Here is a 26,645-nt window from a genome sequence, read left to right on the forward strand (position 1 = left end):
GACTAGGGTGAGGCTAATAGTTGGAAGAAGCCAAACCACAGTCTATCTGCTTTTAAAGTTAACAACAACAAAAAAGTGAGCAGAGCGAGAGGGAGTTGCTCCACCCCCAACACCACTGTTGCACAGACGTTTGGATCACCTCCTCAGCCAGTGAGGAGGTGAACACGGGAACAGGTGCGCCCCCCTCTTACCCCACTTCTAAGCAGGGATTATTTTGCTGCGTTCAGGGTGCCCGGTACTAATTAATCAAGGCTAGACAAAGGATATACCAGGAGGGGCTGGGGTCGGGGGAGAGAAGCCAGGAGCCATGTAGCATGTACATTAGAGATGACATCATTGAAAGAGATTTGGCCCTCCTCTTCCCGGAGCTGGAAGCTCGCATGTCTGTGCAGGAGCCAAAGCGGGGTTGCTTGGGCGGGGGCGTGGGGGCGGTGAATTGGTGAGAGGAGGCGTGCCGGTGCTAGGGAGAGGTGTGGAGATGCGAAAGGCAGACCTGGAGTCAGCCGGCGAGCAGAGAAATCGCGGGGGCTGAGGTCTTTGCGCCGCTCCGAGCTCCGCCCCTGCGCTCGGCAGTCGCGCTCGGCCCTGAGAGGGGCACGCCTGTTTGGGGGTGGGGAGTATTGCACTGGCGCTGGGGGGCGGGGGTAAGTGGTGGCGGTGGCGGTGGAGAGCCGCCTGCGCATGTCAAGGCTGACGGAGCACACACGGTCGGGGCGCCTGGAGAAGGGCGGCTGGTCACGCGCCACCCAGGGTCTGGGCCCCTGCACGATCTGCAGGCGAGCTCGGGGACGGGGCCCACCCACCCCACCTCTCGATCGCAGGCCGCACAGAAGCTTCCGCCTCCTTCCTGGCCCCCCTCCGGACCTCCCCGGGGAGGCTCGGCGGGTGTGGACTGGACTGAGGTGGAACGAGTTCTGTAGCTCAGACGGCAGCCCCGGTGGTTTCTGGTGTGAGGGCAGGCCCAGCTGGAGAAGGCGATCAGGGCGGACGAAGCCGGCGCTCCCGGGTCTGGGTGGATCCTGGTCGGAGCGTAACTCTCAGTAGGGAGGTGAGACGTGGATCAACAGGGACCCCTCCGGCAGCGGAGCCGCCTAGAGCCTGCCTGCCGCTCACTTCGGAGCTGAGCTCTCCCCGAGGCGCAAACAGGGGAAACAGCTGAGCGACTGGAATTGGAAGTTCCGGGTGGGCGGGGAAGGCTCTGTCCGTGGTGCTGATCCGGATCCCAGCAACGGGCTCCGGGGAGGGCGCGCCACGCTGCCGATCCACTCCCTCGAATTGGGGCAGTCCGCCAGGGTGGCTTGCAGCTGAAACCCCCGCCCGGCTCAAGAAGCCCGCAGAGCCTCCCCAGTAAACGGCACTTGGCCCTTATTTCAGTCAGAAAGTCGCTGCCTTGGAGCAGTTCGTCCCAGAGGGTTTCCTCGAAAGTACTGAGAGGGAGCAGTTGTTGACCCAGGGAATCTCTCTGTTTAGCCCCGGAAGCCACCCGCTGAAAAAGATGCCTGGCTTCAACAGATTGTTTCCCCTGGCTTCCCTCCTGCTCATTTTGTGGGGTAAGTACCAGCACCCTGCCATGCGAGATGCAGATGACAGTAATAATGCTGACAGTAATAACACTTATTGATGTCGTTGGTGAAAACGAGGAGCCCTGGCTGACTTCCCCCTGTGCATGTCTGCCAGACACGGGATCCAGAGGGGTTCCATGAGAGCTGGGATTCTGAGATTGGAAAAAGGCCTCCCCACTCCCGTGCTGCTTTATTCCTGAACTTCCCTTGGTGGTTTTTCCACCCTTCCTCCCGTTTCCTGTCAATTTCAAAGTATTTTTTCCCTTTCCCGTAGCTGAAAGAGCATGCAGTCACATTCATTATTTAAAAATCTCGGTTACCGTTACATTTCATTTCTCAATGAGGTCTTTGAATTAATTTTTATATATTAAAAAAATCTGGATGCGTGCATTTTGAGAATGAAACTAGTTGTTGATCCATCTGTTTAATTTCAATAAGTAAAACAGGCTTCAGCCATTTGCAGCGATATATTAGATAAATAGGCACCTGGGAGTTGCATCTTTCTTCTTTTTCATGAGCATGTGGAATTAAGGTGCTTTGGTGTTTGGGGGGCTGAGTTTTTTGCCTTTAACGATAAATAGGTTCTTGTTTGTCTGCTGTGAAGGAGTGAGGTGACCTTCTCCCTCCAAATAAGGGAATCCTATACTTGCAACAGTAAGGCTGAGCAGAGTGGTGTTAGAGATGGGCTTGGAGTGGGGTGTCTGCATGTGTGTAGTGGGAGTTAATGAGTCTACATGATAATGTCTGAGTGTGTGATTGAGAGAATGCTTTACTGTGTTGACGTATGTCTCAGGGTCTGAATGTGTATGCTAGTGTATGTCAGAGCATGTTAGCATGGGCATCTGCATGGATTGATGAGGATGTAGTAGTGTGTGTGTGTGTGTGTGTGTGTGTGTGTGTGTGGTTGTTGTGTAGTTATGGGCATTTCAGTCTTGGCAACTTAGATCCTCAGGTCAAATATAGGTGCTCTCCAGTTGATAATTGCTTTATATGATCTTAGCTACATACCTCCATGTTAAAAATCAATAACCAGTATAATTAGATGTGAGCAGGCCCACCTGCCTTACTGAAACTAGGTATAGGATTATGCTCTGTGGTTGGCAGGGAACTCATTCTGCTGGTGCAGTGGCAGATATGCTGATGGGAACAGCCTCTTTACCTTAGTATCACTTTATTAAGCCTCCAGGACTAACTCTGGCTGCCAGCATTATCTGGATTTTGCATGTGACCAGAAGCAGAGCCAAGCTTCCTGTTGAACAAAATGCCTGATGAGACAGGCTGGGAAGGACAAAGAGGGAGAGTAATGCCAGTCCCAAGGGCAGACTCACCGCCACCCATCCCCAGTAGGGTAGACCAGACCTGAAGATGAAGCAGACATAATAGGTCGCCAATGATCTCACCTGCCTTGAAGACTTGAGGCTGTGATTTCCTCAGGGGGAGGCTAAGACTAGGGGCTTTAGGAGAGGTTAGTTGGGCTGTATAAGAAAGAGCATGAGTAAAGCAATGAGAGATGAAGTTGTAGAGAAGGTTGGGGAGAGATTCTACAGAGCCTTTCTTCCCAAACCCTAATTTAAGCTTTTAGCATATTTGGCTGAATTCTAGTGGAGGGGGACCTTTTGACTAGGACTTACAAAGCCTGGATTGGAGTCTTAGCTCTGCCACTAGCTTGCTATGTAATAACCTTAGAGTATTTTGTTCCTCATATACGTACATTTGGAAATACATAAGTTTGGAAATTGGGGCAGATGATATCTAACGTCCCTTTTAGATGCACAATTGAATGGTAGGGTAATGTAATGTTTGCATGTAATTCCAGCATTGGAAAGCACTTAACTTAGATGTGTTCACCCTTCCCAATATGAATGGAATTTTTTCCACTCTTTTATTTTCTGCGTGAATTGAACAAAATTCCCTTATTTCCTTCAATAAAGTATATAATAATAATAATAATAATAGAATCTACACTTGCCTTGTGCTTTACAGTTTATAAAGCAATTTTCAATCTATTTCTTCTTTTGGTCCCCATAGCAATCCTATGGTGGTAGTCAGGGAAAGCAGTATTATTTCCAATTTAGAGATGAGAAAATGAGTGCAGTGGAGGGGAAAGGACTTGCTAGAGAACTCTTACCTCTTGATTTCAGTCTTCCAGGGCTTGTTCTAGCTCCTCTTATGGACATGTGTGCTGCTATACAGGATTGCCAGGTGGGCGTCTGTCCTCTCATCCCTCTTTGGAGCCACCCTTCCACTCCTCTCCCATGCCATTGCCTTTCCTAGGGCCTTACTCATTTTTACCTCCTAGTGTCTTCTCTGTTTTTCCTCTCCAGGTCTACTCTCCCAGGTGTCGGTTGTGTTGGGGAATGTTTTCCTGTCTTCCCCCAGGAACCCATTTTACATCCCATTCTTTCAAGGCTCTGCTAAGTGACTGGCTAATCTGATAGACCAAGTCATTTCAGGGTGTTAATATCTACAAATAACATCATTTATTACCCCCCTTTGGAAAGTATTTACATTCTAATCAAAGCCTTTATTTTCTTAGCATTGTAGAGCAAAGTTAAGAGGAGCAGTATAGCAATAACCAAAGAAGAAGAAGATTTGGGGTTATTAGAGGAGTTGGTTACATACCCATTACTATCCACGTGATAATAGATTGATGCTATTCCTTAGTTAAATATAATCATAATTAATATATTCTTCCTTCTCTGGTTTCCTCATTATTACTATAGACATTGAAGAGGAGACCATGGGTCAAATGATTTGGCCAAGATTATTCCAGGAGTTTATTATTTACAGTCAGCAATGTGGGTTGAATGTCGACCATATGTACAGTCTTTTCTTGGATATCCAGAGGATTTCTTGGAAAGAGAGGCAATAGTGTACTGGAGACTTACAGGGTGAAGAAATATACTTTACCTTTTGGTGGAAGGAGCAGCGAGTCATATTGCAAAGGAAGGCAAACAAGGATGAGAGGATTCTGTGGCCATTTTGCAATGTTCTATCCAGGACCTCATGAATTAAATTGACCTCATGAGCTGAGTTCTTTCTTAGGACTTCAAACCGGACTTTGGCAAGGAGAAGGCGATCAGTGGGGCTTGCTATCTGATGATACCTTGGATTACTCAGGGGCAACTCAGAACAAAGAGAGGCTTCCGTGCCCTACTCACCGTCCTGACTGCGTGTATTCTGCCTTCCCTCCTTTAACTCTAAATGAACTAACCGTGTTTATATTTAAGACCAACTCATCTACTTGTTCACTAGAGGCTATCACCTCTCACCTATTCAAGGATGTTAGTCCAGCAAACTACACACTTTCAAGCCCCAGCAGCTCTACTGTTCCCTTCATCCAAGCAAAGTCATTGAACCACCTCTCAGTCTGATCACTGTACCAGCCTCTTAACTGTTCTCTTTGCTTCCACCCTTATCCTTCCTCACCTCTTCAGTTTATTCCCAACATAGCAGTCAGATCAGGTAATTTTGTATAAATCATGTCATTCTTCCACTCAGCAGCCTCCAATGCTCCCATGTCACTCAAAGCAAAAGCCAAAGATCTAACTGTGGGCTGGAAGAGCAGCCATGATCCGGCTCTGACTTATTTCTCCTGCCTCATCTCCTCCTACTCTCACTTTGTGCCCTGTACTTTATTGTGCTTTTTGCTTTTGCCAACACACTCCCACCCTAGGGCTCTCGAGTTGCTATCTCCTCTGCACACCTTCACACAGATATTCATACAGCTTGCTCCCTCCTTTCTTTCCTTCAACACCTGCTAGACGTCACCTTCTCAGTGAGTCTCTGATGATTCTATGCACACTCTAACTCCTCTATTCTGTTTTATTTTTTCTTATAATTGCACTTATTGCAGTTTAATGTTGCTTATTTTCTCTCTCCTTCCACTGGAATGTGGGCTCCATGAGAGCAGGGATGGTTTCTGTTTTGTCCCCTGTTGTGTTCTCAGTGCCTAGAGCAGTGCCTGGCACACAATAAGCACTCGATGTATGTTGAATGAGTGAACAAATAAGTGAAGGGAAATAACATTAACGAATGTACAAAGCACATTCGTAGAAATCATCCCATAGAATTTGCATGACACATCTATTAGATAAATATTGTTTTCAGCATTTTGTTGATGCATAGACTGAGTCTCAGAGAGGTTAGACAGTCTACCAAACTGGGAATTCTCTGGCGGTCCAGTAGTTAGGACTCTGTGCTTTCACCGTAGGGACCTGGGTTCTATCTCTGTTTGGGGAACTAAGATCCTGCAAGCTGTGCAGTGCGGCCAAAAAAAGTCTATCGAACCCAAGCCTTCAGCTGCCCAATACCGTCTTTCTTCTGCCTCTATGAGCGTAACTGTACATTCCTTGGTACATTTTCCTATTCTCCTCTGAAGTCATCGTCATTGAACTAACTCATCTTTACCACGTCTCATTAAATATGAATGTGCCCCGAGGCTCCCTGCTACATGGGGTTCTCAATGCACACTCTACACCTCTATCCACTCCCAAACTTTTGCACAGACCATGCTTTTTTTTTTTTATAAACCAGGCCTATACTCAAGTTTTCAAACTCTTCATATTCTAAAAATGTTTCTGATCAGTTCTCTCTAGATACGGACCCTCCCCCGATTAAAGCGATGACCCATATGCAGAAGCAGGAGAGCCTCTTGCAGGCTGCTTGATAAAACCACCCCCCGCTTGTTGAGAGTTTAAAGCCAATAAAATTTATTTGACCTTGATATGTTAAATTTTATCATAGTGCCTCTAGTTTTTAAACCCTATGTCTAAAAATTAAATCTGTTGCTTTCTGAGTCAAATATTTCATTTTTTGACTCATAGTCGGTCAGTCTCATTTTAAGTTCTAAATAAAGCTTTTCTCTGCTTTTAGAAAGAACTGTCTGCCAGTAGAGGAACAGACTGACCATTCACTGTGGACTAGTTTTTAAATTACTATGTGTATTATTTCATTTTTTAGGGGTTCTGTTTTTATTATTAATGAGAAGGTAGCCTCAGAAGGGGTTGGAAGTTCTGATACAAGAATCATTGGTGATCCATCTCACTTTTGAATCTTCTGTATAACAGGCAAACTCTCTTACCAAATAGTCTTTCGAATTTGTTAACAGCTTCAGCACCAGAAAAAAAAAATTTTTTTTTAATTGAGTTAGCTTTACTTTCATGTGACTTTTGCAGTTGGAAAGAATCTATTTTCTCTTCCACAGGCCAACCTTCAAATATTTGAAGACAGGTGCGTCGGTGTTCAAGCTAAGCACTTCCGGTCCCCGCTTTGTTCTTACCAGACTTTGCCCCCAGACCCTTCTCCATCTTGCTTTCCTCTGCACATGCACTTGTTGAAAACTTCCTTTCGTACGATGTGACACCCTGAACTGATCATAGTGGTCCAGATTTGCTCTGAACCGCACAGGGAACTGCTCCTCCTTTGTCCTGCAGTGTACATCTGATAACACAGCCCACGTTTGCACTTGCTTTCTTGGCAGCCACGTCCCACTTTTGATTCATTCTGAATTTTCCGTCTGATGTACTTACCCTCTTTAATGGGCCATGAGCTTCTAGAGGGCAGGAACTATAAGTCCAGGCCTGCGGGTGGCCTCCAAGGTGCCCCCCAATCTGACTCCCCCTTTTTTTGTTTTTTACTTTTTTTAATTTTGTTTTTATTTTATTTTAATTTTAATTTTTTAAATTATTTTCTCCTTTTCCCCTTCCTCATTTTTAACTGCGTGTCTCTCTCTCCTCCTTGGGTGAAGCGTCATCGCTCCAGCCCCAGGGTCAGCTCACCGTTCTCTTCCTTGCTGCTCCGTCCTCCACCATGCATCAGAATTACCTACATTTGCCATAAAACACAGATATGATTACATCTCTCTAAGGCTTTAAAACATGTGACCCCTCCTATTGTGAAGGGCATACAGAGGTCTTCACAACATGGGTCCGATCTACCTTTCTGGCCTTAAGTCTCACCATCCTTCTCTTCGTCTCTTCCCAGCCCAGCCAGGAGTAACTGCCTCTCCTCTAGTATGTCACTCACCATGGTCTGGTTTTATGACAGGAGTATGTGTTCCCTGCTAGACTATAAATGTCTTTAGGGCGTGAAGCGTGTTTTATTCATCTTTGTATCTCAGCGTCAGGCCTGACATAGAGTAGATTTCTGTGGGTGTTGGTGGAATGAAGGGGTGCATGGGTGGTGGATGGATGGATGCATGGGTGCCCTGTTTCCCACCTTGACTCTAAGTCCTTGAGGGCAGAGCTGAGGTACGAGCTGTACCGCATCGCTGCTGCTTCCGGGGAGGCTTGCAGTCAATGCTGGCTCATCCCTGCCCGTTGTGAGAGGGTGTACCTGGGGAGACACGTACACGCGCATGCTGTTTTCCAGTTTGTCTCATGATATTCTGCCTTCTCTGTCTCTCCTCCCCCCCTCCTTGTTCTCCACTGCCTCTCCCCTAACGCCTCCTGTCCCTTCCCTGGCGTCCGGGCTCTCCCCAGCTGGTGTCTGCTTCCCCGTGTGTGTGGAAGTGCCCTCGGAGACGGAGGCGGTTCAGGGCAACCCCATGAAGCTGCGCTGCATCTCCTGCATGAAGAGGGAGGACGTTGAGGCCACCACGGTGGTGGAATGGTTCTACAGGCCCGAGGGCGGTAAAGATTTCCTTGTATGTCTGACTGCTGACTCTGCCCTTTGTTTCGCTGGCCTCTGCCATTGTGTGCCTGGCTCCCGACAGCCTGGGAAATGACGATCTGACGAACACTGGCTCTTTCTCTCCAAAGCACTGACAGCTCCTCTGCAGATAACTGACAGCCTTAGTTTAGCCCAGCCTCTGGGAAAGGGAGGGCTCCAGGCCAGCTCTGGGCACTCCTGGTTACAGGCAGGGTAAGAAGGAGAAAGGCATGAATAGTATTTAGAGCCTACTGTGTGCCAGTCACCCCACTAGGCACTGTGCAGGTGTTTTCATTGAACGTCTGCACCATCCTGCTGGATGGATTAAATTCACAGAAACATTGAAATAACTCCAAGGGTCATTAAATGAGATAGCATAGGTTACCTCATTTCAGTCTCACGATCTCAGTGAAACAAAAATGTCAGGCATGACCAAGACTGATGTGCAACTGGTACACACACATCAGTGGGTAACATATTTAAATAGTCCTATAGTTGTTACTTGTGCCAAATCTCCCAAGTGGCTTCATCACCATCCTTCCCGCTAGGAACCTCCAGACCTCCCACGATGTGGGAACTAAGGGATCAGCCATGGCCAATGTCAGTTCTGACTGGTTGGTGCCAGTGCCAAAATGGTTGTTATATATTTTGAACACCAACTTGGGGTTGACCATTATTCACACTGTCACTGTCTTTGGAGCCAGGCTGCCTGGGATTGATTCTTTTTTTTTTGCGGTACGCGGGCCTCTCCCTGCTGTGGCCTCTCCCGTTGCGGAGCACAGGCTCCGGATGCGCAGGCCCAGCGGCCATGGCTCACAGGCCCAGCCGCTCCGTGGCATGCGGGATCCTCCCGGACCGGGGCACAAACCTGCGTCCCCTGCATCGGCAGGCGGACCCTCAGCCACTGCGCCACCAGGGAAGCCCGTGGGGATTGATCCTTGACTCCACAACTTATTTTAACTCTGTGTCCTTGGACACACTGCTTAACCTCTCTCTCTGTGCCTCAGTTTCCTCATCTGTAAAATGAGGATATAAGCCATAGCTACCTCACAGAGCTGTTACCAGGACCCATGTGCTATAATTTTTAATGCGTTGAGAATAGTTCTGGAATACGAGAAGTACTGTAGAAGTGTTTGATAGAGAACACACGCACATTGATAGAGAACACACATACACACAAATGGGGCAACTAAGGATCAAAGAAATTAAGTTAGTAAGACAGCTTAGATTTGAACCAGGTCGTCTGACAGCAGATACAAAGCCCTTTTTACTGCACTGCCTCATCTTCCTGGGGGCAAGTTTTTCCCCACAAAGACCTAATGGAGATACAACATTAGGATGAAATTGAGTTTTGTTTGCCCTTCTGTCTAGCTCTCCTAAAGCTGGACTCATTTCTCACTCTAGGCTGGATGTGCCATTCTGATGTGGCTTTGCTGTACTCAGGTGCCAGGCCTGGGACAGTGGGCTTCCTAGTGCCTGGCTCAGGGCTGACCGCAACCGAGGCTAGTGCGTAGGTGACAGGAGCCTGGACGTCTTGACCAGATGCAGAGGTCCCCACGAGCCTCAGGTCTGTTCATATGCCAGCCACCTGCTCTGCTTCCAGGCCTGCCCAAAGTGAGGAGAAGGTGACTCAGATGGAGGAAAAGAAACTTAAAAAAGTGTGCTGGAAATACAGAACAACACTAATAGAAATTTTTGTGACAATGAACGTGTTCCATATCCGTGCTGTCCAATTCAGTAGCCACCAGCCACAGGTGGCACTGAACACTTGAACTGTGGCTAGCGCAACGGAGAAACTGAATGTTACATTTTGTTTCATTCCTGGTAAGTTAAATTTTAATGTAAGTAGCCACACGTGGCAAGCAGAAACTAGATGGACTGCACAGGTGTAGAAGGAAACAACAAAAAAGGTATGTCAGAAGGTGGAAGTGTTTGAGAAGAGAAACATAGAGACCACATTTCAGATCTAATTTCGCCCAGAGTGGAAGAGCTGATGTGTGCACATTGGCTGGCAGCTCTCTGCTCATGTGGGCCACTTAAGCAGCCTGGGTCCCCTTCCTGCGGCCTGGCCCCGACTGCTCACATCCCCTCCAAGGGGACCAGCTCCGAGAGACACTTTTGGAGGCCAGAGCTCTCAGACGTCTTCATGACGAATGAAGCTGCCTCTCTGCCTTAGTCTCTCCCCGGCTGCCCCCATGACCCACCTTTCTCTCTTGTTCTCTCTGCCTCCTTCCAATCCTTCCTTTCTCTCAATTTCCCTCTCCTGATCTCCTGTACACTTCACTCACCTACCTCTGTCCTCTTCCTTTCCAGCCCTTTTCCCTGCCCACCTCTTCCTGCCTTGTCCATGTGCCCTGACACCTGGGTGCCTTTGCCCGTCTTTCCCTGTCTTTGCTCTCTTCCCTGCCCTCCTCTGAGATGCCCAGCCCACTCCCACATTTGGGAGCTCCTGGTAACACTGACCCCGTCCCCACATCCGAGCACCATTCTGGTCCTTTTCTCCGCCCTGTCCCCACCTCTACCTTGTCTTCTCTCCTACACCCTCTGCTTCTCTACCTGCAGATCTACGAGTACCGGAACGGCCACCAGGAGGTGGAGAGCCCCTTCCAGGGACGCCTGCAGTGGAACGGGAGCAAAGACTTGCAGGACGTGTCCATCACTGTGCTCAATGTCACCCTGAACGACTCCGGCCTCTATACCTGCAACGTGTCCCGGGAGTTTGAGTTTGAGGCACATCGCCCCTTCGTGAAGACCACCCGGCTGATCCCCCTCCGTGTCACCGAGGAGGGTAAGGCTAGGGCACAGGCTCCCTTGGGTGCCCTGCTCTCGGGGGAGGGAGGACAGCGGGTTTCCACATAAATGAGCCCCTTGCAGAATGCAAAACCCCATGTATCTGGAGTGGTGATATCTAAAAATGTCACCACTGGCTTGTCCTCCTGGGGCGGCCAGCTTTCTGCAAGCCACCCGAAAGCTTGCCTCTCTGTGTCTTTCCTCAAAGCAGAAAGGCTTGGAGATGATAGTGCAGTAATCTTGACCTGGACTCTCACCTTTAGAGAAAGAGGACAGCCTCCCTGAAGCCTAAAACTGCCAAGACAGTTACACCTACTCTGGCCTGCACTGAATCTCAGATTCAATGGGCTCAGAGAAATCTCCTGAGGTTCTCTAGAGGTCATCTACCCTCTTGTCTGTGACTCATACAAACCTCTGAACTAGCGGTGCTCAAACTTCAGCCAGCCTCAGATTCCCCTGCAGGACTTCTTTTTTTTTTTGCATTACGCGGGCCTCTCACCGTTGTGGCCTCTCCCGTTGCGGAGCACAGGCTCCGGACGCGCAGGCTCAGCGGCCATGGCTCACGGCCCAGCCACTCGGCGGCATGGGGGATCTTCCTGGACCGGGGCACGAACCCGTGTCCCCTGCATCGGCAGGTGGACTCTCAACCACCGCGCCACCGGGGAAGCCCCCTGCAGGACTTCTTAAACCCCGGCTTTCTGATTCCATAGATGGAGCATGACAAAAAACGTTTCCAGGAAATGCTGTTGCTGCTGGGGACCGCATTTTGAGAACAACTGCTGTAAACCAAAGTCTTGACAGCCTCTGTCTTCTGCCTCCCTCCACAGTAGTCATACAAGCAACCCCCTCCCCATCCGTGGCGTCTCTCGTTATATAACCTCACTTTCAGCTATGAGAAGGGGAAACGCGGTTTGCTCTCCAGTCTTTAAATGTTCCCGATTTCCCACAGCTGGTTCCTTATTAGGCTGGGAAGTTCTTTCAAAAAGTTTCTGTTGCGATCGAATCCAGAATCTTGAGGGTGAACTTAGAACTGGCCTTGTTCTGCTTTCCATGGACTCGAGCACTGTTCCATGGCTTCTCACCGCTTGCAGATGTTCCTTCACGTGGCAGAGGAGCGCTATGTGCATTTCCCTCTGTGTTTTCTCACCCAGGCTAAATGATGACTCCATTTTACTTAGCCCTTCCTAGACGATCTATTTCCAGCACGTTCTCAGCATTATGGCTGCCCCAAGATGCAGGTCAGTGAACAGGCAAAAGGTGTGGGGCAGGAAAGAAAGGAGAGGTCAAATTAAAGCCAGGCTCTCCCTAGAAAAGGATGCCAGGATTCCCGACTTTCAGGCCACAGGTGTATTTATTTTTTATCGTGTTACGGTGATTAAATTCATGAAGCAAACGAGGGTGCACAGCAGAGCCAGCGATGTCATGATTTAGACAAGACTGAAACGGAAGGTAGGTCAATCCAGATGGGGCACAGGGACTCTCAGGCCACTTGGCTCAGACCTGATGAGCCTCTTCCCCTCCTTGAGCCCGTCTCCTCTTGTGTGAAGCGAGGGGGTTGGACTGGGAGCTCTCTAAGGTATTTTTCTGTTCAGAAGTTCCCTTATCCTCTTCTGTTTACACACCTGTGCCCCCGGGGGAAGGGAGCCTGGCGCCCTCTGCTGTTCACCCTCGGGACTGTCGGCTGGTGACAGCCAGGCCCTAGGAAGCTGCCTCTGTCTCCACCTTGTGCTCTCAAAGGCTTTTGCCTCCAGAGACCTTTGCGCAGCCAGTGGAAAGGGTGGCAAAGCGGAGCCAGTCTGCCTGCCTGCCGGGCACCAGAGCCAGACTTGGGTAAGAATAGAGGGAAAACAAGTTTGTCATCAGAGCCACAGAGCCCCTCGGGACATTAGGGCTGGAAGGAAGCTTGGCTGTCTTTCAGTCCAAGGGTCTGAACAAAGAGCAGGCATCGGAATCGCTGTGGGGGCTTTCCTTCAGCGCAGAAGGCTCCATACCACTGCTACCGTGTGAGTGCAGCAGGTTGGGGTGCGGTCTGGCGAAAGTCAGTTGAAATGACTCCCCAGGTGGTGGGAGGGTGCAGCTCTGACGCCCTGGTGTTGTGGCTGGGAGACAGAGCTCTGGAAGAGGAGGGCTCGCCCAGACGTGAAGCATGTTAGCACCAGAAGCAGGACTGTGGTCCAGATCTTTGCCTCTATTACCTGTGTTTCCACTGCATCTTTTCCCTCCACCACCGCCCACTCCCTGCCACTTTTTCTTTTTCTCTCTTCCCCTGACCCCGTGACCCCTTTGGCAGCCCTCTGCATCCCCACCCCCAGATAGTCACTGCTCTCATACTGCTGCATGCGCCACCATGACACATTCCCCACGTCTGCTCCATCCCTGTGGTCCCAGAGAATCTCCCTGCTTCTCTTTGCTCAAGCTGGACTGATCCTGGCATAGGCTCTCACCCCCTGGCTCTAAGACAGAAATCTGAGTTCTCTGCACCTAGAGGTAAATACAGCTACCGAGGACAGCTTCCTGTGGTACTACTTCTGGCTACTGCATTTAAAAAGAAATAGGGGGGCTTCCCTGGTGGCGCAGTGGTTGAGAGTCTGCCTGCCGATGCAGGGGACACGGGTTCGTGCCCCAGTCCGGGAAGACCCCACATGCCGCGGAGCGGCTGGGCCCGTGAGCCATGGCTGCTGCGCCTGCGCATCCGGAGCCTGTGCTCCGCAACGGGAGAGGCCACAACAGTGAGAGGTCTGCGTACCACAAAAAAAAAAAAGAGAAAGAAATAGGGTGCTTGAAGTTGAGCAGATCGCAAACCAGACCGTTGTCAGCCCGTGAAAAGACATTTGATGTGTCTGGCATTCTCCTGTACCTCAAGCTGCATCTGTGACCTCCAGCTCCAGTTAGGAAACCTGGGTGATCCTGGAGCCCTTGGACTGCTTCTCTGAGGTGAAGGTCATGGCTGTGCCTATATTGTGCTTTTAATGAGCAAGGCCTTGGGGATGACTTATGCCCTATGAATAACCATGAATCTAATTTGCTGCTGAGAGCTAGCAAAGGGAGATGTGGCTGCAGCCTTCCTTGCCACTAGGAAGGAATATATGTCGGGACATTTGCCATGTATTATGTTTCAGTTATTTATTTTTTTTAAATGAAAAAACAATTTTTTCTTTTGGCTGCACCACACGACTTGTGGGATCTTAGTTCCCCAACCTGGGATTGAACCTGGGCCCCGTCTGTGGAAGAGCCGAGTCCTAACCACTGGGCCGCCAGGGAATTCCCTATCGTGTTTTATTTGTCATTTTTGTTGGTTAGGAAACAAGGAAGATCAATATTTATTTATATTCATTCATTCCACAAATGCTTATTGAATACTTCAAGCATTCTAGGATTAGGCAACAGGCTGATAATTCAGAAATAAATATGTTCTTAGTAAGCATACAGTCAGTAGAGAAGAGAGAGAAACACATCACAGTACAATCTGGGAAGTGTTAATAACTGCACGAGAAGCTGAGGAAGGCTTCACAGAGGAGGTGACTTCCGTGGAGTCTAGAAAAATGGTTGGGAGGTTGAAAAGCAGGAGGCGATGCTGGGACAGAGGTAGCACTGGGGTGTGAGATACAATCTAGGAAGAGGGAAGAGAAAGAAGAAACGTCCACAGATCCCAAAAGACCACAGCGTGTATGAGTAGAGAGGTTTTGCTGGCCAACCGAGTGGAGATGAGGTGAGGAAGCCTGCACAGCGAGTGGCCTCCTGTGCCCTGTTAAGAGGGTCAGGTCTCTGTGCTGAGGGTGGTGTGGAATACTGGAAGGTTCTCAGTAGGTATATGGCAGGATCAGATCTGTGTTCCGGAAGTAGAACTCTGAGGACAGCCTGGTTAATCTGTGGAATTCTCCAACCCTCATTTCTGTTTGGGTTTGGAATGACCTGGAGGGAAGATGAGCTGGGAACGTCCTTGCTTCTCATCCAGACATGCTCAGGTCACTGGGTGGGCTGACGGCACTGTCCACGTGGCCCTGTCCATGTTTTCCGACGCCCTCTTCCTGGGGGTACCACACTCCACCACCCTAAGCTCAGAGGACAGAGTCGGCTCAACTAAGACATGTGCCTCACATCTGTGCAGACTTTTACATCTCACAAGGTATCCTTAAATACATTAGGTAATGTGTGGTACGAATTATTATCCTCACTTTACAAATTAAGAAACTGAGTCTCAAATCAGGGAAACGACTGTTCACACACCGGGAAGTAGGAAAACTGGGACCCGGCTGCATGTATCTCAGCTCCAGGATTCCTTCCAGCTCTATAACTTCTTCCTCCACCCATCATTCTCCCTCATGCCTCCCTCCAGAGCATCTGAAGAAAGTCAGTGAGAAAGCTGACAGGCAGGAGAATTAGGGGATGTTAAATCTCACTGGTACCCTCTTGTGTTCCTTTAGACCCAGTGCTTATTTAAGACATACCTAAAAATAGGCCTCGTGTATCTCAGACCTCAAGGACAGCTCTGGGTTTGTTGGACATGCATATTGTGAGCCTCACTCTCCCCCTTGCAGCTGGAGAGGACTTCACCTCTGTGGTCTCAGAAATCATGATGTACATCCTCCTGGTCTTCCTCACTCTGTGGCTGCTCATCGAGATGATATATTGCTACAGGAAGGTCTCAAAGGCCGAAGAGGCAGCCCAAGAAAATGCGTAAGTCCAAAGATGCCACAATAATGATAGCTCGCACCTTCCGAGCGCCTGCTCTCATGGGTGAGGTGGTGAGCGATTTACACAGTCCTCCACTTTCCTCACAACAACATTTGAGGTAGGCAGCGTGAATATACCCATTTTACAGATGCGAAAGCTGAGCCTGGGAAAGTTTGCCCAAGACCATTATAAGAGGCAAAGCAAAGTTTGGCTTCGTGCCTGCTAACTCGTGCCCTGCACTCTTAACCACTATGTAAAGCCCATCAGCTGCCACCACAATCCCATGACATTAGCATTATTATGACCATTTCATAGATGCTGAAGCAGTTCAAAGAGCTTAAGTGGCTTGCTGGGGCCACACAGATAATGAGAGGAGAGGCTGGGATTTGAACCGAAGCCTGTCTGGTGTCCTTGCTGTTCCCGACACATTCAGCTGTTTGCTGTAAACCACAGAGCTCATCAGGCCACCTGGGCTCTGCCGTCTATTAGCTAAGGAGCTCCAAACATGTTCTTCCCCCTGGAGCTTGGCCGTGATTGAAAACCCAGAGACGGGCTCTTCTGCTCCAACGTCCGGACTGTACCTTGGCCATTTTCGCCAAGGCCCTAGTCACTCGAGCACAGGTAACAGATGATGGGGTCTGAGAGTCTAAGGGGCCATGTTGGCTTGTTATTTGGGGAGAGGAAAGATAGAAAATAACCCTCACAGATTTACACAGTGGAGGTGATAAGCTAAAAACCCTAGGCTATTATCACCTAGAAATGCTTGAGAAAGTATCATTTTTCATGATATCTATGATCTCAGAAAAGTAAAAAATGATAACTGACCAGATAGAAGGAAAGAAAGGATACGCTGGGGAGGTTGTCATTCCTGGTGACCTGGGTGATCAGATTTCAGTGCTTGAGCACAGGAAGTGCCCACAGCTGGCCTTGCACAAGAAAGAGTTGGAACTGAGGTCACCAGCAGAACCAGGATCCTCAGAGGGCTACAGCTCGTGCAAAAGATAGATCAGTAAAGAATCATCAGTCCACCAGCCCAGAGAAAAGCCAAGGAAACATATCTACCTGGCCTGACTCCAAGTAGAAACATAAAAGATTCTTGAGAACCGGTAACCACAAGCCTGCTCTCACAATGTTTGGGATTTAAATTTATGCTACCCACATGATCCAGGAACCTCTAAGCTGAGAAAGTCAATAAAAAAAAAATTAGTCCCCAGACAGCGATAACCATGTAGACGCAAATGAAAAACTGTTTTCTGAAGGGACCCACTTTTAGCTGAGGCTTAACAGTGCTCCCCAGATAAAGCATTGCTGAATCTGATTCCACAGTCTCATCCAAAACTAAAAGACACAGCAGGAAATAATCCAGCATGAGAAAGAGAAGTAACAGATGGCAGGATTAAACCCCGGGAGCTTCAGACACAAGAAGGACCTGGTAGAATATAGAAAAGAAATTTGCTTAAAAGAGTTAAAACAAGAGGAGGAACCAAAACACAAGAATACAATAAGTTATTAAGAAAAAAGAACAGGCAGATTTGAACAGGAATAAAGAAAAACCTGGAAATGAAAAATACAGTCAATAAAATTCAAAACTCAGTGGATTGGTTCACCAGAGATTGGATACTGGTAACCAGAAGATAAACATAAGGAAGTTTCACAGAATGAAGCACAGAGATATAAAAAGGTGGAATATCACAAAGAAATAGGAAGACAAAAATTGAGAAGATCGATTAGAATAGAAGAGAGAAAATGGAGGAGAGACAATATTCAGAGATACAGCGGCTAAGGAAAGGTATGACTCTTCAGATTCGGGCAGCACAATGTGTCCTGAGCAAGATAAATACATATAAGTCTAAACCTAAACACCAACCACCTTGAAACTGATCGATGGCAGCAACTAGTATAACCTACAGCAAATATCATCTATGTGGCAACTTTAGAAGAACTGCCTGTAATATTAGAAACATGTCAAGGATACCTGCTTCTATTCTATACTGGAGATCCTAGGTGGTGCACTAAGTAAATACAAAAAAAGAAAAAAGAAAAAGAAAAAAAGAGTAAGAATTGTAAAGAAAGAAACTAAATTATCATTCACAGCCAATATGATTCCCTATATAGAAAATCCAAGGGAATCTATAGACAAACTATTAGAACTAGTAAGAACATTTCATAAGATTGTTGATACAAATCAAAATATTTATAAATATAAAAGCACCTATATTCCAGCCACAAAAATTTAGAGAAACATCTCAATATATAAAACATTTTTAAAAATTCAATTACAATAGCAACAAATACTCTCCAGTACCTGGGAATAAATCTGATAAAAACGTGTAAGATATTTAAGGAGAAAATTACAAAATTTTACTGAAAGATTTGAGTTAAATAAATGAAGACTAAAACCTCACTGTTACAAACATAGCAATTCTCTTCCAAATTAATCTGCAAATTCAGTAAAATTCCCATCAAAATACCCAATGGATTGTTCAAGGAACTTGATAAGCGGATCTTAAAAGTCATGCAGAAGCCCAGAGGCTAAAACTAGTCTAAGCCAGAGGACGGTCAGATAGTAAATATTTTGGGCTTTTCAGGCTACAGAGGGTCTCTGTCCCCTATTGTTCTTTCATTTTGTTTGTGTGCAACCCTTTAAACAATTAACAGCCTTTATTAGCTCATGGGCCATAGTTTGCCTATTTCAAAGAACAATAAGTTTGGGGGAGGTGGCTGGTAGGAGTTTTCCTGTCAGATATAAAGATTTCTTATACAGCTATTAGAGTAAAGATTTTATGATACTGGACTTCCCTGGTGGTGCAGTGGTTAAGAATCCGCCTGCCAATGCAGGGGACATGGGTTCGAGCCCTGGTCCTGGAAGATCCCACCTGCCACGGAGCAACTGAGCCCGTGTGCCACAACTACTGAGCCTGCGCTCTAGAGCCCACGAACCACAACTACTGAGACCACATGCCACAACTACTGAAGCCCGTGCACCTAGAGCCCATGCTCCACCAACAAGAGAGGCCACCACAATGAGAAGCCCGTGCACTGCAACGAAGAGTAGCCCCCACTCGCTGCAACTAGAGAAAGCCCGCGCGCAGCAACGAAGACCCGACACAGCCAAAAATAAAATAAATAAATTATAAGAGAAAAAAGAAAGATATTTTCAAGACATGGAATCATCAAAGAAAAAGACAAATGTCTCAGAAGAAAAACTGGTAAAGCAAATGAAGTCATATTGCAGAAGTACAAACCCAAATTGCTTATAAACTTATGAAAAGATGCTCAACTTCGCCAGTAATCAGGGAAAGGAAAATTAAAAGATCTATAAAATGTAATTTCCCATCCATCAGTTTGGCTGATTTAATCTAACAGTACTAAGTCCTGAGAACAATGTGGATAAATGAGAAGACTCATACGTTGCTGGTGGAAGGAAAAAACAAAAGTATTTATTATTCTAGTCTGCTGAAAGGGCCATTCTCATTTTCTCTTGGGTAACATGGTGAGAAGGAAGTGCAGAGGTGTTCTAGAGACATCCTTGTTCCTGGGGCCCTTGCTCCTTCCCTTTTCCTGTGTTGGCACCTCTGGGTGCAAATGCACTGATTTTCTTCCCCCCTCTCTCCTCCAACAGGTCTGACTACCTGGCGATCCCGTCGGAGAACAAAGAGAACTCTGCGGTACCAGTGGAGGAATAGGAGGGGGAAACCGGAGGTGATGTACAGGGAAGGGAGGGGCAGGTAGATAAGGAGGCAGGTTGTACAAGTGACCTTGACACCCACAAACCAAAATGACTTTAGATTTGGTCCCTTAGATTTCTACCCTACCCAGAGTCCCCACCCTCAGGGTACTTCTTTAAGTTGATGCCCAAGTAGTCATGGAGCTCTGTGCGAGGTTCAAGTCCTTCAGAAGGTGAGCTGCTTTGGCCTGAGTGTTGGGGCAACTTGAACTCCTTACCCACAGTGACAAAAAAATAATTCCCCATTCTCCCTCCTACGTAAGGATCGTGGATGAGGTCAGAGAGCCTTCGGCTGGGCTGGACTGGGCTGGCAATTCTCAGTGAGCTGTTTTATCACTGGTAGGTGGCCTGAACACTGAAGCGCTGGCTACCCCATGTTCAGTGGTGTCGACAGCGTCAGGAGGGCGCCCCAGGGGCCACATCACTTCCCTCCACGCGTCCAGCCTTCAGTTCATTCATCAGACATCCGCTCACCTCTGAACTGCCACCTCTGACTTGCTAACTCCATCAGACCTCCACACACAAGACTTTGCCAGAACCAAGGAGCCAACATTTCTACACGACTCAACCTCAGCCTGCCCTTGCTTTCAAGCAAGCAGCTCCCATGCCAACTGGACCCCTCCCCCGTGCTCCACCTGGCTTTCAACACGTGCTGGAGCCCGCTGATTCTCCATTGCCGCAAGTGAATGGAGGGCTTAACGGAAGGAAGCTGGAGTGATTAGTCTGGGTTAAAGCAAGAGTGTCATGAAGTGGGATTCCTCGAAGTCAGTTTTTCTAAGTTCCTGGTCCACTTGGCTGGAGCATCAGAGCAAAGCATGCGTTTCTAGGCCCTCCAGTGATAGAACGTTCATTAAGCATGGACTAAAATGTTCTCTGGACTATGGTGCTCCAGGGCTAGATCCCAAGAGGTCTCAAAGGCCTGGGTTAGGGTCAGTACTTCAAGAAGCCGAGGGCAGGGGACTTGGGAAGTCATACAACATGTTCACGATCCTCCTGGGGCAACGTGTGTGCCTTGCCAGGTGAACGCACCACCGGAGATGGCAAGGTGGCATTGTTTTCCTGTGGGCACTGGGACTGCAATTCCTAAGTTCTTCCTCTCAAAATTTCTGTGGGTCAGTATTATTACTCATACAGGAGGCAACGGAGACTCAAGACAGGACTCCACTGATAAGAGACTTCAAAGGATAAATTGGAGCAGATAGAGCCTAAGGCGCAGTCCAGTTTACACTTCCCGAGATGGGATAATTTTGTTCTTGAAAAGACTTTGAAATTGAGTTTGGCCATGGCACAGAACGCGGCGGATGGCCTGGATGAGGTTAGCTCTGATTCAGGCAATTAGAAATTGGCCAAAAAGGCAGAGAGAAGGATGTGAGGTAGATTTGAAGAATTTCTTTAGTGAAAAGATTTGTGAATCTGAGACATCTTCCAGAAGGGCAACGCATCCGGGAATGGCATTTAACTAAGACACATGTTTTTAGCCTGAGAGAGATGATGGCAAATGAGTGATGTGATAGAGGAGGGACAGGCTAGGTGGCTTCCCAATATTTCACCTGTAAATTCATAACGTCCAAGGTTTTTTTTTGTTTTCCCCTAGATGTTAGGAGAGCAGATGACCACTGGAAGCATTTTAGTTGATATCTCATGTTTCACTTTGAGTAACTGGTGTTAAGTGTGATGTCCTTCTGCACCTTGTGATGAGAGGGGGAAGGATGTTTATGGGATGTGAGAAGATGAAAGTGACTGGGATTCGATGAACAAAATGTCCCTCAGATCCAGGGGCATCTATGGGGAAAGATCCCACTCTCTTGGCTTTGGGCCTCACCTGACAAACTCAGTTCATCTCTGCCATCCCTGGGAAAGCACTTGAATTAGTCCTTGTTTACATATTTGAGAGTCTGATTTTATCGAAGAAAATACTTTTAATAAATTCAAGGCCTTCCTCTTCGGTAATTTCCCACACAATCTCTCTGAAATAGGGGACAGAATATAGATTTTCCTTACTTTCCTGTGACGAAAACAGGCCTGGATTACTGTGAGGTTTTCCCAGTCACGTGGATGGTGGATGAGAAGCCTGCCGCAGAAACTACTTTCTACCACTCCACCTCCCTCTTGCTTCAGTAGACCACGCATCTAACTTGTGATCTAGAATGCACGTTTTTTTTTTTCCTTTTTAAAAGCCCAACTCAGATATTTCCTGGGTGATTTTTAATGAAGCTGAATGGTACCTCTCTTTTTTTCTTATCCTTTACAAGTAATCTTCTCTAGTCTTTTCCTCCTCCTAACTTCTCAACTCTTCTCATCTTTAATGCTTTCTTTATTAAGCTATATGATTTACCAAGCATTTTAATTATCTTATTTCTTCTCCACAACTAGCTCTGTGAGGTGGATATGGCTAATACGTTAACGAATGAAGAAACACGCTGTCTGAGGCTAAGAAGCTTTACCAAATCATAAGTTCACATCGTGGGTAAACAGAGAGCTAGAATTCAGGTCTTCTGAGCCCTAGCCCAGCTCTCTTTCCACTGAGACCATAGCTGCTTCCTTTCCTCTCATTTTTCTTTTTTTTACTTCCATCTAATCTTTGCCTCTCTTGCTTGTCCTGAGATGTTAAACATCTTCGCTCACCCCTAACCCCACTCCACTGCTCCTCTACCACTTTGCTTCTCGGTCCATGCTAAAACTGTGCTTTCAGTCTTAATCTCATGTTCGTTTCCCCTTTCTCGTTGGTTTGTACCTCATTATTTCTCCTGAATTGCAATTAAACTCCTTCCTGGGAGACTTGATCATGACTATAAATCCACAAGGTACTGTGATCACCAGCCTACTTCAAATCCTCACTCCCTCCCTGTTCCCCCGCATATTCCTACAAAGGACCCAGATAAATGTGCACTGCTCTGGAAGCTCTATCTGGTATGCTGTTCTATTAAAGGGCTTAGAAATGTTCTCAAGGGCTATCATCACTCTAGGAACCCCACCTGTTGTCTTGGTGCTGGATATTTCCCCTGACTGATGCTTAATAATACAATTCACTCAAGGCCAGCTCGGCTGGGTCTGGTTTTCCCTCCCCTTGGGCTTAACAGCCATGACCTTCATTGCTCAACTCTGCTGGCCCTGTGAGCACCTCGCCCAACTGACCTTTGCCATCAGCTCAGTCTTGCATCGCAGCCCCAACTCTTGTGTGGAAATACCTTGACGGTCAGCACCTGTCCCAACACCAGCCTTTATTTTCAGTCCATCTAAAAGCACTGTCCTTTAGAGTCACCACCCCCAAACACCCACACGCCCGGATTTCTGACTCTCTTGAGTTTCTGGTTTCTCCTTAGATGCCAAACTAGAAATGTTAGTAGGAAAGGAATTTTTCAGAGCAGCAATATGCTGAAAATATGTATAGAGCTATGAATGGTTAAGAGATAGTAGCTCCTTTTTTCCCCCCAAAACTACGGGATCAAAAAGGAAAACATACCCATCTCAATCTGTGAACCCACCTGACATAAATCAGAGAGAAAAGGCTGTGTAACTGCATCTTGGCAGGAAGAAGCAGCAAGGAGCTAGACCCATTTCAGAATATATCTTGGCTCTCCTTCCCAAGCGGAAATGGAAAAATAAAACAAAAAACACCTTCCTCTCCCATCCTTTTGTAAATGAAAAGCCCCCAACCCAGTGAGCCCTCCTAGTCACGGCAAACGTATCTGTGTAGTACTTGGTGTGCCACTACTCCGATCGTCCATTCATCCTGCATTTCAGCACCCTCTCTGCGTCAGGCACCAGTCTAGACCCTGTGCCCTGCGCCCTTAGGTTTTAAAAATATCATCATCCAAGCCTTTCCTAGTCTCTAAAACTCTACTGTGGCAGACGACCCATGTTTGGCGCCCCTCCCCTTACTTGAGGCTGTAGTAGGACCCAGTAGATGCACATTTGAAGCGAGTCTGAGCTGTAGCTCAGACTCAACCCCTATCATAGGCCAGCTAAGCCTCAAAGCTGGTATTACTCTTTTTTGGGCAGAGTGACAGGGAGGGAGGCACTGAAGGACGAGCGCTTGTAGGTTTGTGAGGCACCAAACACGATCGGCGAATTCGTACAGCCATGGAACTCGTCACCATGTTGTCACCTTCGTGTGGCTCTTTCTTGATTTTCCACAGCCAATCTTTTTCTGAACTTGAGAAATGTTGTTCCTGACCACTCAAGCTCTCAACAACCTAATGCCTGTATGTGGTGTTTTTCAGTAAACTCCCTGTTCATGTCAATAAAGTGTCTCTAAACACTGCTTGCTCTGGTTTTGCTCCACTGTGTGTGTCTGCTACACATACTACGGCTTCTACCTACCTCCCCAGCCCACATCAATTCCTGAACTCACAATCACTGGATATATGCCCAGAGAATGAAAAATACATTTAATAGTCTAGAATTAAACATACTGTCTCCCTTCTTTCCTTCCCTACCCAAATACAAAGGAATCCAAGAGCCAGAGTGTTCTCACCTGAAAGACATCAAACAAGTTGGTGAGGGGCTCCCAGCAAGGAAGACCTAGTGAAGGGAGGGGCCCCACTCCCTTACCAGGTTGGCTAACATTAAGGAAATAAAGCAACGCTGCCCCCCACTTCTTAGAAGTGCCAAGGCCCCAAAAGGGAAAAGTTACACAAGAAATTGTCACTGGGATTTAGTCTACCATACACTCCTAGAATAACAATACTATTGATTGATAAAGATTAATAATGATATAAAATCATTAATAATGATTAATAATGATATAAAATCATTAACAATGATTAATAATGATATAAAATTATCTTCATATAGTACTAGCCACTATACTAAGAAACACAGACACACACACACATATACACACATATATTTTATGTTATCTCTAAAATAGACTGAGGCTGGCAGTAATGGTCGGGGCCCAAGGACACAGCTGGTAAATAGTGATGCTGCAATCTGGACTCAGATCTGATTCCCAAACTTCTTATCCATTCCACTTCATCAGGCTGCCGCCCTCCCCTGGGAAGGAGGTCCTAGATGGCTGGCTGTGCACGTGTGTCTGTGTGTGTGCCTGTGAACACATGCCTTCAGGGCTTGCTGTGATCACACCTGGGAAGACCAAAAACATCTGGGACCATGAGGACTAACGAATCAAGCAATGAACACACACACCGTTTATTACATGTAGTCCAATACTTTTTTTTCTTTTAATTCATACTGTACCTCCATGGCTCTAGCTACTTTACATTACGATTTGACCGGGAAGCCTTGTTTGTCTCTAGGTACTAGCGGTTAAGTTTTTAGACCTTGCGCACAGCGCCAGGCAAGGTACAGCTATAGCTCCAAATACAGATGGCCAGACAACTCAACTGCAATCAACCTGTGTTCTTCCCCGTAATGGCCCAGGGCAGGGGTTGGGGATGCTCCCTCTGCCTCACCCCACCCCCACCCCCATGTCAGGATTCTCCAGGGACCGCAATGGCCTCGGACCCATCCCTGCCCACCTTGGAGTCTAGGTTGAGTCGGGGGGAAAGCACCATGGGTTTGGGGAGATGGTCTGGTCCATGCAGAGAGTGGTCTGGCCCTAGAGTGCAGGACAGAGAAATGTGGGGAGCCACACACTGTCGCTGGCAAAAATGCTTGCTTTTACTCTGCCATCTCAGTGCGTGGCACCCAAGCCCAGGGCCAACTCCCCAGACACAGCCAGCTGACTTGCCTGGAGCAGAGGCCACCATTTTTTGCTTCTGCAGTGTCTCATCGTGTTGAGAGAAGCAGGGAGGGCCAAGGGGCAGAGGTGACAATGTTCTTTAATGCCTTCACATGTCGGGTACATCGTCTGGCATCAACTCCTCTTGGCAGGCAAAGTGCTTCTCGCCAGCAGCCAAGGCTCCAGTCCGGGCTTCCAGGCCTGCCGAGGACCTCAAGTCGCAACAGAAAACGATGGCCCAGACCCCTGAGCTTCCCCCGGAACGCCAAAACAGGGAGCTGGCTGGGTCCATCGCAGCCACGGCTGGAGCAGGAGTGAGGTAACAAGGCGGGCAGAGAGGTGGGGAGGCGGGGGCAGCTCTCTGCGCGGTGGGCAAGTTCCTGCTGCACGTCAGGCAAGCAGGGCCGCTAAAAGGTGGCCTTCCAGAAAGTGCTCCTCTCGGACCCAAAAATGCATCTTCTGGAAGAAAACCTAGAGGTGGAGGGGAGTGGGGCCAGCCTGCTGGAAGCTGGGGGATGAGGGTCGGGGATGTTAAGTGGTGGATGGGATGATTGTCCCACAGCCTAGAGACGAAGGACAGAGGAGGAGAGAGTCAGGAAGAGAGGTTCTCAAGCTTCCTACTGGAGTGGGCAGGTGGAGTCAGGGGGTGCCCTACCACCTGGGGGAAGAGAGGAGAGCGCTATTTCTCCTGGGGGCCCCTAGGGAGGAAGGGCTGGCCTTGGCTGCCCTGAAGAGCTAAAGACACAGCATGGTATGGCGCAGAAAGGATTCTTCTGAGACCACACAGTCCAGAAAGATTCTCTCCCTAATCCTTCCTCCAAGATTTCACCCTAGACGTGCTGCCTGCAAACGTATGGACATGGTCAAGCTTGGGTCACAGACAGGGCAATGGAGAGAATCCACTTCTATCAAAGCATTCCTCTTGCGCTTTCTTGGTCCTCCCCCTTCCTTGTAATCCCAAGTTCTTAGTGTCAGCGCTCTAAGGCAACCCAAGGATTTTAGCCAAAGCTTCACACTTAATCCAAACCCCAACAAAGTTGGAGACAAAAGAGAGGTGGTAGAAGCAGGAATGACTTCTCTCCACCGTTTGCTCTAGCAAGAAGGAGGGAGGATGGATAGACGGATGGAAGGCTTCACAGCCCAGGGACGGAAGGTGGGCTTAATCCAAGACAGTGTCCTTGCCACCATCTTCCTCTTCCCAGCTGAGGGAAAGTCCAAAAGGATGCTTACAAAGTAAGACTAGGCCAACAAAGGAAGAAACACCCTCCTAGGTTAACACCGAGAAATACAGCAAGCTTCATCTTTCTCCCTCTCCCTCCCCCACCGGCCTCTCATTGGACCTCCCTGCCCCTCCTAGCACGTAAAGAAGATTTAACTACCCTGGATTTCCTGGGAACCCAGACCCTGCCCTACAACTCATCTAAACTCCAGGGAGGCTCTAGTCCAGAAGGCTTGTCCTCTCCTGGCAGGGCACCTTCCAAGTTTGAGAAAGCCCAGCCTCGCCAGTCTCTGACCCAGCCTCCAAGATCATGTCAAAGCTAGAATCCACCTTAGG

At 47.9% G+C, this 26,645-nt stretch overlaps 1 protein-coding gene across 1 annotated transcript; it reads left to right on the forward strand.

Annotated features, from left to right (window-relative positions):
- Positions 1-1,495: 1,495 nt before the first annotated feature.
- Positions 1,496-19,363, forward strand: SCN3B (sodium voltage-gated channel beta subunit 3). Its single transcript, XM_065882689.1, has 5 exons — positions 1,496-1,550; positions 8,045-8,208; positions 10,776-11,001; positions 15,542-15,680; positions 19,300-19,363. The coding sequence occupies exons 1-5, from the start codon at positions 1,496-1,498 to the stop codon at positions 19,361-19,363; spliced, it is 648 nt and encodes a 215-aa protein (XP_065738761.1).
- Positions 19,364-26,645: the final 7,282 nt, after the last annotated feature.

Source organism: Phocoena phocoena, chromosome 8, assembly GCF_963924675.1.
Source record: "Phocoena phocoena chromosome 8, mPhoPho1.1, whole genome shotgun sequence".
Classification (NCBI taxonomy): Eukaryota; Metazoa; Chordata; class Mammalia; order Artiodactyla; family Phocoenidae; genus Phocoena; species Phocoena phocoena.